Source organism: Osmerus mordax, chromosome 13 (genome assembly GCF_038355195.1).
Source record: "Osmerus mordax isolate fOsmMor3 chromosome 13, fOsmMor3.pri, whole genome shotgun sequence".
Lineage (NCBI taxonomy): Eukaryota > Metazoa > Chordata > Actinopteri > Osmeriformes > Osmeridae > Osmerus > Osmerus mordax.
Window position 1 is genome coordinate 17,660,565 of NC_090062.1, and position 15,187 is coordinate 17,675,751.

Consider the following 15,187-nt stretch of genomic DNA (forward strand, 5'->3'; position numbering starts at 1 on the left):
GAAATGACCAAAGGGGTTAGCATGTGTATTTTGGATGAAATGACCAAAGGGGTTAGCATGTGTATTTTGGGGGAAATGACCAAAGGGGTTAGCATGTGTGTTTTGGATGAAATGGTAAGCATGTGTGTTTTGGGGTAAATGACCAAAGGGGTTAGCATGTTTGTTTTGGATGAAATGACCAAAGGGGTTAGCATGTGTATTTTGGATGAAATGACCAAAGGGGTTAGCAGGTGTGTTTTGTGGCAAATGACCAAAGGGGTTAGCATGTGTGTTTTGGATGAAATGACCAAAAGTTGTTGTCCAATTCTTGATCTTCTACAATGTACATTTAAAAAATATTTTGCCATTTTGTGGAGGAACCCGCATCGCTGCTTGTAGCTATATTTAGTTTTGCTTTTGTCTTATTCAGCAGTGTACAATAGAGTAATAAACTTCTGCTGCTGCTGGACTGTGTACTGACCAAGCACCGGCACTGCTGACAGCTGTAGACCCAGGAGTCTCCGCTGTGGTAGAGCGTGCGTCCGCTCTGGTGGAGACACTGACTGCTCTGCCTTGTGTCACACTCCGCGCAGCAGAACAGGTCCACGCCCGCATCCGTACAGTCACACTCTTTCCTCCTGCAGAAGATCTGGCCGTCCTGGAACACACACACGCACAGCTAGGTTACACACCAGCACACGCACAGCTAGGTTACACACCAGCACACGCACAGCTAGGTTACACACCAGCACACGCACAGCTAGGTTACACACCAGCACACGCACAGCTAGGTTACACACTAGCACACGCACAGCTAGGTTACACACCAGCACACGCACAGCAAGGTTACACACTAGCACACGCACAGCTTGGTTATACATGGTTTATACCTGGGTTATATATATATGTGTTATAGATGTGTTCTGGATGGGTTATAACCCAGGTATAACATAGCTATAACCCATCTATAACCATCTAAAATCCATCTCTAACCCAGGTATAACCCATCTATAACCCAGGTTTAACCATCTATAACACATCTGTAACACATCTATAACCCAGGTATTACCCATCTATAACCCAGGTATAAACCATCTATAACCCCTTTATAACACACCTATAACCATCTATACCCCATCTGTAACTCATCTATAACCCAGCACATCTATGGGGGGGTACGGCCAGTGGGTTAGGGTTAAGGGGTACGGCCAGTGGGTTAGGGTTAGGGGGTACGGCCAGTGGGTTAGGGTTAAGGGGTACGGCCAGTGGGTTAGGGGGTACGGCCAGTGGGTTAGGGGGTATGGCCAGTGGGTTAGGGGGTACGGCCAGTGGGTTTTTAACAAACTGGGAAGCTTTACCTGTGCATGTTGCTGGGTACGTGTGTGAGTGTGTGTGAGTGTGTCTGTGTGTGTGTGTACCTTGCAGCTGCAGGTAGAGCAGCGGTCCTGGGGGGGGCTCCACTGCTGACCGCTAAGTCTGAGCCCGTCGCCAAGACGACAGTCTCCGCTACAGGACGGGCCGGAATCACACACACAGTCGAAGCCGCCGGGCAGGTTCACACACACACTCTCGTTCCAGCATGTGTGCGTGTGTGAGCTGCACTCGTCTACGTCTGAAACACACACAGAGATGAAGAACTATTGACAGAGAAATCTATTATTAAAAACATTTTTGATTCCTCAGATTCTCACCAGAACCTTTACTTTTTCTGTAAATGTTACATTTTTATACTTCACTGGTCAGTTTGAAATAATCTTCTTTCCTCCTCTCTTCCCCCTCTGTCTCTACTCTGTCTCTCTTCCCCCTCTGTCTCTACCTCTCCCCCTTCCTCCCCCTCCTCTCCCCCTTCCTCCCCCTCCTCAGAGCTCCACAATGAGGAAAGGCTAAGAAAGCCATTAAGAAAGTGATTTTCCACCTTAACTTTTAATTGTGCTCCTCCCACTGAGATGAGAGGCTGGAGACACAAATACACACAGTATACACTCGCACACACACACACACAGTATACATACACGCACAGTATACACTCGCACACACACACACACACAGTATACACACACATACACAGTATACACACACATACACAGTATACACACACACAGACACACCAACACACACAGTATACAGACACCGTGTACACATACACACACAGGCACAAAGTATACATACACACACACATACAAACTCCACACACGCATACACGCTGTATAGACACACACACACAGACACACACACACACACACAGACACAGACACACACACACACAGACACACACAGACACACACACAGGCAGTGGTATGACTTCAGTAACAGCCCTGCAAACACACACAGTCACACTCTAATTGGCTTCTGCATCAACCCGCCCTGACGGACAAAGAGCTATGGACACAATTTATAGTACATGTGACACGCTATTTGCATAAACTAAATGAAAGCGTCGTCGTGGAGACAGACATAACTCTGCTAGCCTCTGATTAATGGTTGTCATGGCGGAAAGTCTGAGCATTCTACTGGCGACTGTAGCTACAGCACACAGCAAGCTTTTACACACACACACACATAGGGAAGTGCATGCCTACGAACACAAACACGTATTTATATAAGTATATGCCAATGCCCACACACACACGCACACACACGCACACAAGGACGCACACACACACACACACACGCACACGCACACACACACACATAAGGCTGACAGTGTCTTTGGGAGACAGGTGTGGATAATTAGACAGTGCCAGGCTCTTCTGTATTTCTCTAGGCAGCCATATGGAAAGGTCATGTACATCACAGCGAGACAAAACACACACACACCCTCTCTCCACACACACACACACACACACACACACACTTCCACAAGACAGTTTGAGTTTGCATGCAGTGTATTATCCTAATCTTTATGCACAATCTGTTTATTAAAACCATCTTTCCCTGAAGCGCTGGATAAATCATCTGTGTTCAGACAGAGCCATGCTGCTGAACTGCAGAGAGGGAGGGGGAGGGGAGGGGAGAGAGGGAGGGAGGGTGGAAGAGGGGGAGAGAGGGAGGGAGGGGGGGGGAGGGGGAGAGAGGGAGGGAGGGAGGGAGGGGGGGGGAGGGAGGGGGGGGGAGGGAGGGAGGGAGGGAGGGAGGGGGAGAGAGGGAGGGGGGAGACAGGATGGAAGAGGGGGAGAGAGGGAGGGAGGGGGGGGGAGAGAGGAGGTGCAGGCCTCAACCCTTAAAAAACACACCAGCCTCTATCAGCCTCCATCCTAACACAGCCTCTATCAGCCTCCATCCTAACACAGCCTCTATCAGCCTCCATCCTAACACAGCCTCTATCAGCATCCATCCTAACACAGCCTCTACCAGCCTCCATCCTAACACAGCCTCTATCAGCCTCCATCCTAACACAGCCTCTATCAGCATCCTTCCTAACACAGCCTCTATCAGCATCCTTCCTAACACAGCCTCTATCAGCATCCATCCTAACACAGCCTCTATCAGCCTCCATCCTAACACAGCCTCTACCAGCCTCCATCCTAACACAGCCTCTATCAGCCTCCATCCTAACACAGCCTCTATCCCCAGCCTCTCCGTCTCCTGCTGTCTCTGAGGAAGACTAGCTCCCAGCAGAGACAGCAGAGAGAGACACACAGCACACGTGCGTGGCAGCGTCCAGTCAACCCTCTCCACCAGGAGACTGAGGTTACCATCATTATCATTGTTTGATCATTTCAACACTCCGGCCTGACTCTAAGCTCAACAGCAACACTGTGAAAACAACTAACCATTAAACAACTAACCAACTAACCCTTCCTGTCTTCTGTCCTCCCCTGCTTCTCCCCCCTCTCTCGTCCTCCCCTCTCTTCTGTCCTCCTCTCCTCCTCTCTTCTGTCATTTAGTAGACGCTCTTATCCAGAGCGACTTACAGTAAGTACAGGGACATTGCCCCGACGCAAGTAGGGTGAAGTGCCTTGCCCAAGGACACAACGTCATTTGACACGGCCGGGTATCGAACCAGCGACCTTCGAGCCCGACTCCCTCACCGCTCAGCCACCTGACTCCCTCCCTGCCATCCCCTCTCTCCTCCTCTCTCTTCCTCCCCTCTCTCCTCCTCCCTTCTCCTCTCCTCTCCTCAAGAGGGATTCAAAAGAGCTTGTCAGCTCACTGCACACTGTCACAGTAGACACACACACACACACACACACACACAAACTCTCAAACACACACACACACACACACACACACCACTAGCACCATCAGATGAGCGTGCAGAGCCAGACTGAGGTAACTGGTGTGTGTGTGCTGAGGATGGCTGGAGAGGCAGTCTCCTGCTGGGCCTGTTGACCCCATGCTGCTCCCTGTCAGACACACTCCAGAACACACCGCTCTCTCCTCACCAAACACCACTTCCTGTCTCTGGAGCAACTTCCTGTCTCTAGGAGCAACTTCCTGTCTCTAGGAGGGAGGTGATGATAATACTGTGTGTGTGTGTGAAGAGGGAGAGAGGAGGGAGGAGAGAGGGTAGAGAGAGAAAGGGAGAGAGGGAGGAGAGAGGGAGGAAGGCAGGAGGGAGGAGAAATGGAAGAGAGGGAGGGAGTAAGGAGAGAGGGAGGGAGGGAGGAGGGAGAGAGGGCGGAAGGGAGGAAAAATGGGAGAGAGGGAAGGAGAGAGGGAGGAGGGCGGGAGGGAGGAGAAATGGAAGAGAGGGAGGGAGAGAGGGAGGAGAGAGGGAGGAGGGCGGGAGGGAGGGAGGAGGGCGGGAAGGAGGAGAAATGGAAGAGAGGGAGGGAGAGAGGGAGGGAGAGAGGGAGGAGGGCGGGAGGGAGGAGAGAGGGAGGAGGGAATGAGGAGAAATGGAAGAGAGGGAGGGAGAGAGGGAGGAGGGCGGGAGGGAGGAGAGAGGGAGGAGGGCGGGAGGGAGGAGGGAGGGAATGAGGAGAAATGGAAGAGAGGGAGGAGAGAGGGAGGAGGGAGTATGTGACCAGTTGTTTGAGTCTCCTGCTGTTCCTCTAGTTGACATGTGGAACCAACATGCCTGCACTTGTCACATGGCACAGGCTGAACTGATGTTCATCTCTCTCTCTCTCCCTCTCCCTCTCCCTCTCCCTCTCCCTCTCCCTCTCCCTCTCCCTCTCCCTCTCTCTCTCTCTCTCTCTCTCTCTCTCTCTCTCTCTCTCTCTCTCTCTCTCTCTCTCTCTCCTCTCTCTCTCTCTCTCTCTCTCTCTCTCTCTCTCTCTCTCTCTCTCTCTCTCTCCTCTCCCTCCCTCCCTCCCTCCCTCCCTCCCTCCCTCCCTCCCTCCCTCACTCTTTCTTTTTTCTCTCTCTCAACAGATGGGAGCACGTCCCATGCTAGCAGCTGGTGACAGTGTGGGTGTAAAAGTGTAACACATAAATAGCTTGTGTGAGCAGACTGTTCAAATGTAGGACTGGGTTAAGACTGAGGTGTGTGTGGGTGTTCATGTGAGTGTGTGTGTCATCAACACTCACCAATGCAGGAACTCCCATCAAGCAGGTAGGAGCCATTGTCATGGAAACCGCGTCTGCACTCACAGTGGTACCACCCAGGCAGGTTGATGCAGTGAGAGTGGAGATGGCACTGAACCAGACCATCACACTCATCTACGTCTGCACGCACACACACACATTCACACACAGAAATACACATTCACACACAGAAATACACAGACACACACACACACACACACACACAGGGAGACACACAGAGGCACAATAAAAGAGAATATTAGTTTCAAGTCTCTTTCAGGGTCTTTTTCAGGGTTTCAGGGCCTTTTGAATACACCTCAAAGGAGTTTTTCTTTCACATTATTGTATCTCTCTCTGCATGTCTTTGTCCTGGTGCCTCTCCAGGGTGCTACAGCTGAGATGAGGAGAGCACCACCACACAGGAGGAGAACCACAGCTGAGATGAGGAGAGCACCACCACACAGGAGGAGAACCACAGCTGAGATGAGGAGAGCACCACCACACAGGAGGAGAAACAGATGGGAGGAGGAGAACCACAGGTTCACTCCAGGTTACAGGTATGCGGGAGTCAGGTGGCTGAGCGGTGAGGGAGTCGGGCTAGTAATCCGAAGGTTGCCAGTTTGATTCCCGGTCATGCCAACTGACGCTGTGTCCTTGGGCAAGACACTTCACCCTACTTGCGTCGGGGCAATGTCCCTGTACTTACTGTAGGTCGCTCTGGATAAGAGCGTCTGCTAAATGACTAAATGTAAATGTAGTTACGTTTGAAAGAGGAGGAAGCTTTTTATGGGAGTCAGGTGGCTGAGCGGTTAGGGAAGCGGGCTAGTAATCTGAAGGTTGCCAGTTCGATTCCTGGCCAAGCAAAATGACGTTGTGTCCTTGGGCAAGGCACTTCACCCTACTTGCCTCGGGGGAGGATGTCCCTGTACTTACTGTAAGTCGCTCTGGATAAGAGCGTCTGCTGACAATGTACACATTGTAGTCATTTAGCAGACGCTCTTATCCAGAGCCTGAACCACACATCATGGTTCAGACAATGTCTTCACATCGTGGACTATCATGGAACCAGAGGTAACTCATCACCTGTAACAACACAACCCCCACAGTAGAGTTGGGTCGCTCCATCAAACAAATTAAATATGCTGATGCATATATCAACTAAGGAACACAACTTCCTGTTCCTCTCCTCAGGGTATTTGAGAGAGGATTCTACAGCATTCACATGGAATGTGCTCACACACACACAATATTAATCTCCATCTATTTAGCTTTTTCTTTCTTTGTCTTCTCCGTGTCTCCGGTCTCCTCTGAGCACATGTAGGAGCAGGAAGACCAGGGAATCTGCTGTTCCTGGAGTGTAATCTTCTCATCCATTATGCATCACTCTGTCTTCTCCAGCTTTCCACATCTTATTCTAGGCTAAGAGGCCACCTACACACACACACACACACATTCCACACCACACACACACACACTCTGATCCTCTTAATATGGCCTGGACAAAGACCCCCACACACACCTTGCACACACACACACATTCTGATCCTCTAAATATGGCCCAGGCAACAAAAGACACACACTGATGCTTAAAATATGACTTGGGAAAAGACACACACTTGAATGTGTGCTGACTAGCTGTGCTAATGTCTGGGAAGCACACACACAGACACACACACACACACACACACACACTGACACACACACAGACACACACACAACAGGCTTTCAGCCATTATCTTGCCCCTAGCCCCTCTGCCCTCTAATCCCTGTGGACTGTATGTTTGCCCCTGCTCTCTCTCTCACACACACCCACACACACACACAAACACACCAAAAAACACACACACACTCTCTCTCCTACACACACACACACACACTCACACACAGAGGATGATCCAGCTCTGTACCACCCTGCTGTCACATCACATTACCCACAATGCACTGGGACAGGGCCAGAGGGACAACACAACATCCAAAGAATTTACAAATGTATTTTTGTGTGTGTGTGTGAGTTCAAAGAAAGTGCATTGCTTGTCCTTTTACCGCCAATAAGATTCTAGCCAATAGAAGAAAGGAGTGCTCCAGAATGAACATGACAGCAGTACAGGGTGCTCCCATGACACACCTGCTCTGCTTCTCCTCCTGAGGAACAAGCAACTCTATTCACACAGACACAACAGGGAGGGGGTTCCTGTGTGTGTGTGTGTTCCTGAGAAGGTCTCTTGTAAAGTTCCAACCCCCGTCGATCATCTCTTCAAGAGGTCTACTTTAGCACAGATCAAACCAGACAGAACATTGAATTTACATGAGAATGACTCTCTCAATGAATAAAACATCTAATCACTGGCACATTTGCTGGAATAGACCACTGCTCTGTCAGTCGAGTGTGTGAGAGGCAGCGGGAGCTAACTGCAGCGGGAGCTAGCTGCAGCGGGAGCTAGCTGGAGTTAGCTGAGGAGCTAGCTGGAGTTAGCTGGAGAGCTAGCTGGAGTTAGCTGGAGAGCTAGCTGGAGTGCTAGCTGGAGTTAGCTTAGGAGCTAGCTGGAGTTAGCTGGAGAGCTAGCTGGAGTTAGCTGAGGAACTAGCTGGAGTTAGCTGGAGTTAGCTGGAGAGCTAGCTGGAGTTAGCTGAGGAGCTAGCTGGAGTTAGCTGAGGAGCTAGCTGGAGTTAGCTGAGGAGCTAGCTGGAGTTAGCCTCTCACAGTAACAATACTGAAGCTGACTTCCAGAAGCAGCTGCAGGCACACAGAAGCAGTGTTGTCATGGCACCTGTCACACCCTGCAAGGACACACACGCACACATCTACCCCTGCATACATACACAAACATACACAGACACACACACACATCTACACATGCATAAACACACTCACACACACCCTCTAAAGTTTGTCTTTACTCTTCATGATAAAAGGCCCGGGGTGAAAGTTAATCTGTTAATCAGTGTGCGGTGATGAGTCTGAGGATGGTCCCAGAGGATGGTAACACACACACACACACACAGACACACCGTCCTAGAGGGTGGTAACACACACACACACACACACACAGACACACCGTCCTAGAGGGTGGTAACACCCACACACACACACACAGACACACCGTCCTAGAGGGTGGTAACACACACACACACCGTCCCAGAGGATTGTAACACACACACACACAGACACACCGTCCTAGAGGGTGGTAACACACACACACACACACACACACACCGTCCTAGAGGGTGGTAACACACACACACACCGTCCCAGACGATGGTAACACACACACACACACACACACACACCGTCCTAGAGGGTGGTAACACACACACACACACACAGACACACTGTCCCAGAAGATGGTAACACACACACAGACACACCGTCCCAGAGGATGGTAACACACACACACACACACGGGTGCACACTCACACACATTCACTCACACACACCTACAGCGCCCCCCATCCCACACACACCGAGGAGCCAGACTGGGGGACGATTGCCATGCAGGGAGTCATGTTCAGTCTGGACAAAACCAAAAGTAGGTGTTATACATCTCCTGTCTGCTTGATCAGTGTGTGTGTGTGTGTGTGTGTGTGCGTGTGTGTGTGAGAGAGAGAGAGACATGGGCGTGTCAATGACATTTGGCAGGTTTTCAAAGCGCTGTCCATTAAGAGGTGCTGAAATGTTTGTTTTGTTAACATGTTTGCTAAGTTTAGAGTTTTACTGCTAGCTAGCGAGTTATGCTGTGGTTAGTGAAGTGGGAATGAACCTGTAGCCCGACAAACATAACCATCAAGAACATTCTGGGTGGTTTACCACTGACATCCTCACATCACCAGCACCTGCTGCGAGTCACATAGACACAAGGCAGCAGGAACAAACCCTAACTACACACAGTCAATAAAGCTACGGCACAGCACTTAAACTATGTGTTCCTGTGTGCTAGAGAGAAAGAAATAGAAAGTTAGACATTAGAGAAAGGCCTACAGTAAGAAGAGAGGGAGGGAAACTGCATGTCAGGGAATTGTGTGTGTGTACCTGTGTGTGTACATGTGTGTGTACCTGTGTGTGTGTGTGTGTGTGTACATGTGTGTGTGTGTACCTGTGTGTGTACATGTGTGTGTACATGTGTGTGTACCTGTGTGTGTACCTGTGTGTGTACATGTGTGTGTACCTGTGTGTGTGTGTGTGTGTACATGTGTGTGTGTGTACCTGTGTGTGTACATGTGTGTGTACATGTGTGTGTACCTGTGTGTGTACCTGTGTGTGTACATGTGTGTGTACATGTGTGTGTGTGTGTGTGTGTACATGTGTGTGTACCTGTGTGTGTGTGTACCTGTGTGTGTACATGTGTGTGTACCTGTGTGTGTGTGTGTGTGTACATGTGTGTGTACCTGTGTGTGTGTGTACCTGTGTGTGTACATGTGTGTGTACCTGTGTGTGTGTGTGTGTGTGTGTACATGTGTGTGTACCTGTGTGTGTACCTGTGTGTGTACCTGTGTGTGTACATGTGTGTGTACATGTGTGTGTACCTGTGTGTGTACATGTGTGTGTACCTGTGTGTACATGTGTGTGTACATGTGTGTGTACCTGTGTGTGTACATGTGTGTGTACATGTGTGTGTACCTGTGTGTGTGTGTGTGTGTACCTGTGTGTGTACATGTGTGTGTACCTGTGTGTGTGTGTGTGTGTACCTGTGTGTGTACATGTGTGTGTGTACCTGTGTGTGTACCTGTGTGTGTGTACCTGTGTGTGTACCTGTGTGTGTACATGTGTGTGTACCTGTGTGTGTACATGTGTGTGTACCTGTGTGTGTACATGTGTGTGTACATGATTGAGTGAGTAGGCAGATTAACGACAGGCTGCATTCAGAGGTTCAACTGAACATAGCCTGGAGAGGAATCATGTATACATGTAAAATGTATCTATGTGTAACTACATAGATACATTTTACATGTATATACCATCCATACAGCATATCCATATGAATACATGTATATATGAATACATACAGTATATCCATATGAATACATGTATATACCATCCATACAGCATATGTGTGTGTGTAGGTGCGTGTATGTATTTTTATGTAAGTCTCTGTGTGTGTGTGTGCATATGTGTGTGTGTGTGCATGTGTGTGTGTGTGTGTGTGTGTGTGTGTATGTGTGTGCGTGTGTGTGTGTGTGAAACTAAGTGCTATGTGAGAAGAACCTCAAGAGGCTCAATTAAAGTCAGCGGGAGAGAGATGTGATTCATGTTCCATGATGGAACAGCAGATATCCCCTCGCCCTGTACTGTATGAGAGAGAGAGAGAGAGAGAGAGAGAGAGAGAGAGAGAGAGGAGAGAGAGAGAGAGATGGAGAGGAGGGGAAAGGGAGAGAGAGAGAGGAGGGGAAAGGGAGAGAGAGACAGTTCTTTTTGATAGATTCATTTTGCAGTGAGCCTTCTGGGTCAACACACACACACACTCGTGCACACACAGCGATATAACTACATTACTGTTCCAGGTGTAATTGCCGTGTCCTGGAGGTAAACCTGGTCTGTGCATCGCTAGTTTAGAGGATGTCATTTGCATTTCCTTTTTTTCAAGATTTTTCCAGGACCAACACTAACAACTCACCATCTGAAAGCTTTTTGTTTTTTTTAATTTACATAATTTGCTGTCTAGACAAGATCACCAAATGTGCTCTCCCACAAACACCACAACAGGCAATCACCTTCTTAGACGAGGGTCTGTAATAATCACGTTGCACATATTTACATCTCATTCAATGAAAACTCCCCCGTCTCAACTCACCCTGTACTGTGTTACCCAGGCTACCAGGCTAACCCTGCACACCAGACACACACACACACACACACAGGAAAATACAGATTTGAAATGCAGACAGTTTCTCTTTTCCTCACAAGATAATTAGAAGGTTAATTATCTCTTATTAAATGTCAGTGTGGCCCCCTTGGGCTCCCAGATCTTTGTGACTGTAGATCAGGTAAACTAGCAGGTAAACCAAATAACCACCACCATGATAACTATGTTGCCTAAGAAAGTCCTCCTTTTCCAGTAAAAAGTCACATTCTACACTGTTGTTTGAGAAAATTAAAGGACTTTTGAAGGCTAGATTACTTATGTTGGTGTCGTCACTGCCCAGGAATAGTATAGTAAAATAATACAACAGTTCTTTGACATTGTACTCAAATTGTGTTACCATAGAAACTATACTGCACTGTGTGACTCAGTGGTGAAGAAAGAGGGGAAGTAAGCTGTGTGTGTGTGTTTACATGTGTGTGTGTGTGTGTGTGTCATTTCTGTCCCCGGTCATGAGGGAGCTGGAGAATGTGGCCTGGATCCTTTGTGGAAACCATGGCAACTGGCGTGTGTAACCTGTCGGAGGGGGTCACTCTCTTAAACAAGGAGGAGAGGAGAGGAGGAGAGGAGGAGAGGAGAGGAGGAGAGGAGGAGAGGAGAGGAGAGAGGAGAGGAGAGAGGAGGAGAGAAGAGAGGAGGACATAGGAGAGGAGAGGAGGAGAGAGGAGAGGAGAGGAGGAGAGAGGAGAGGAGGAGAGGAGAGGAGGGAAAGAGGAGAGGAGGAGAGAGGAGAGGAGAGAGGAGGAGCCATCCTTTACTGCTCAGCAAGGGTCATCCATCTCTGCCACTCCAAATTAAAACAAAGACAAGAGAGAGGGGAGAGCAGGAGAGAGAGAGGACAGAGAGGGGGAAAAGAGAAAGAAAGAGGATAAAGAGAGAAAAAGACCACGGCAGGAGTCCTCAATCTCTGCTGCCCCAATTGAAGAGCCAGAGAGGTAAAGTGGGAGTTGTAGTGGTAGTAGTTAATGATTTATTGGTAAGAAGAAACCATACAACACTTCGGCCTTGCAGTAAAAACTGAATTGCCCCGAAATTTACAATCATCAACATATACAATACAATACACAATAACTATTCTGTTAAAAACACATTCAAGTGTGTCGACATGGAGAGAATTCTACAATTAAAAGTTTGTATTTAACACAGTTCAAAACTGCGTGTCGATCACTACTACCAGCTTAGTTATGAAGTCCGACAAGGAGTTTAGCCAGTGCAGGTATCACACTTGTGGTGTCGCGTTTAGTTCCCCTGGCTAGAGAGTACTGCAGCGAGTTCCTCAGTAAAGAGAGAGACACGGAGGGAGGGAGGGGGTGTTAAGAGAGAGAGGGAGGGAGGAGGGGGACCCCACATGAATTCATGACCTTCTCTCTGATTCCTCTGAATGAGGATCTGAAGCTGCTGGCATACAGGCCCCAGGGGGGTTGTGGGAGGTGCAGTCTTACCTGTCTCACCTGTCTCACCTGTCTCACAGTGGAGGTGCAGTCTTACCTGTCTCACAGTGGAGGTGCAGTCTTACCTGTCTCACAGTGGAGGTGCAGTCTTACCTGTCTCACAGTGGAGGTGCAGTCTTACCTGTCTCACAGTGGAGGTGCAGTCTTACCTGTCTCACAGTGGGCTCCTGTGAAGCCGGACGGACACACACAGGTGTTGGGAGACACACACGTTCCCCCGCTCCGACAACCCTCCTCACAGAACGCTGGAGAGAGAGAGGGGAGGGGGGGAGAGGGAGAGAGGGGAGAGAAGGAGGGAGAGAGAGGGAGGGGGGAGAGAGGGAGGGGGAGAGGGGGGAGAGAGAGGGAGGGAGAGAGGGAGGGAGAGGGAGGGGGAGAGGGAGAGAGGGAGAGAAGGAGGGAGAGAGAGGGAGGGGGGAGAGAGGGAGGGGGAGAGAGGGAGAGAGGGAGAGAGGGAGAGAAGGAGGGAGAGAGAGGGAGGGAGAGGGAGGGAGAGGGAGGGGGAGAGGGAGGGGGAGAGAGGGAGGGAGATGGAGGGGAGAGGGAGGGGGAGAGGGAGAGGAGAGAAGGAGGGAGAGAGAGGGAGAGGGAGGGGGAGAGAGGGAGGGAGAGGGAGGGAGAGAGGAGGGGGAGAGAGGGAGAGAGAACAAAAGAAAGAACACTTTAGATATTCCATTTCACTCTTTAGATAATCTAAGATAATATAAGAATAAGATCTTTTAAGGATGACCATGTGACAATCTGAACACCAGGGAGTGGGGGGGCTAGGTACAGGCAGGATGGGTGTCAAGTCTGGGAGGAAATCGGGAGAACAACCTTTCATAAGAACAAGACCGTTTAGGAGGATGATTGCAGTCAGCCATAGAACAAGGTGCATTATGTCCTTTGTGTGTTTCATGTGTGGTTTCTGGGTGAAGAGGAAGAGAGAAAGGAGGTAGAGGGGGTGCAGGTGGAAAGAGGGAGAGTCGAGGGTGGACGTAGAGAGAGAGGGAAGAGGGATAGTCAGAGGGTGGAGGGAGAGAGGGAAGAGGGATAGTCAGAGGGTGGAGGTAGAGAGAGAGGGAGAGAGAGATGGTGGAGGTAGAGAGAGAGGGAGAGAGAGAGGGAAGAGGGAGAGAGGGTGGAGGTAGAGAGAGAGGGAGGGAGAGAGAGAGGGAAGAGGGAGAGAGAGGGAGGAAGTAGAGAGAGAGAAGAGAGGGAAAGAGGAGAGAGAGAGGAAGGTGAGGTAGAGAGAGAGGGAGAGAGGGAAAGAGAGATGAGAGAGAGAGAGGGTGGAGGTAGAGAGGGAGAGAGGGTGGAGGTAGAGAGAGAGGAAGAGAGGGAAAGAGGGAGAGAGAGAGAAGGTGGAGGTAGAGAGAGAGGGAGAGAGGGAAAGAGGGAGAGAGAGGGAGGAGGTAGAGAGAGAAGAAGGAGAGGGAAAGAGGGAGAGAGAGAGAAGGTGGAGGTAGAGAGAGGGGGAAAGAGAGATGGAGAGAGGGAGAGAGAGAGAGGGTGGAGGTAGAGAGGGAGAGAGGGAAAGAGGGAGAGAGAGATGGAGAGAGGGAGAGAGAGAGGGTGGAGGTAGAGAGAGAGGGAGAGAGAGAGGGAAGAGGGAGAGAGAGGGAGGAGGTAGAGAGAGAGGAAGAGAGGGAAAGAGGGAGAGAGAGAGAAGGTGGACGTAGAGAGAGAGGGAGAGATGGAGAGAGGGAGAGAGAGAGGGTGGAGGTAGAGAGAGGGAAAGAGGGAGAGAGAGATGGAGAGAGGGAGAGAGAGAGAGAGAGAGGGTGGAGGTAGAGAGGGAGAGAGGGAAAGAGGGTGGAGGTAGAGAGGAGGTTCATGTTCTGATTGATGGTTGCTAGGCACCAGGTGAAACACTGGGATTTGTGCTGTGAGGTGAACAATACGTCATATGTCCGAGAGAGAGGGAGGTAGGGAAGGAGAGAAGAGACAAACAGAGAGGAAAGAGAACGGTTGGAGGAAGGTTGGTGAAGAGCGCCGTGTGTGAGTGTGTGTTTATGTGAGTGTGTGTTTATGTGAGTCAGAAACATTAAAGAATCAGTAAGAGGATTAAACAAAAAAGAGGCCAGACTTAATTGAGAGCAAGTTCATTAAACAGAGTCAGGAGTGCCTGAACATAATTAATGACAAGCTTTGAGAGATGAGCCCTAACAGGCAGAAACATTACGTTTAACCACACACACACACACGTGTGTGCGTGTGTGTATCTGTGTTTGAATTTGTGTGTGTGTGTATGCGTGCTTGTGTGTGTATGTGTACATGTGTGTGTATGCGTGCATGTGTGTGTGCGAGGGTGTGTGTGCGAGGGAGGGACGCCTCGTGGCTATGCTGTATGAATGAGACAAAGCATCATTTGGTCTTGTAACAGATGAGTCTGGTCTACAAAGCAGTGACACATATACAAACCAACACATAAATGTCATAAATAACCAA

The 15,187-nt window shown here is 49.6% G+C and overlaps 1 protein-coding gene across 1 annotated transcript in view; it reads right to left on the reverse strand.

Moving 5' to 3' along the window:
* LOC136955760 (protein kinase C-binding protein NELL1-like) overlaps positions 1-15,187 on the reverse strand; it is a 120,913-nt gene that overhangs the window by 12,249 nt on the left and 93,477 nt on the right. The window contains 4 exon segments of the mRNA XM_067249482.1: positions 461-637; positions 1,398-1,591; positions 5,455-5,592; positions 12,907-13,002. Coding sequence (XP_067105583.1) covers positions 461-637; positions 1,398-1,591; positions 5,455-5,592; positions 12,907-13,002 — 605 coding nt within the window.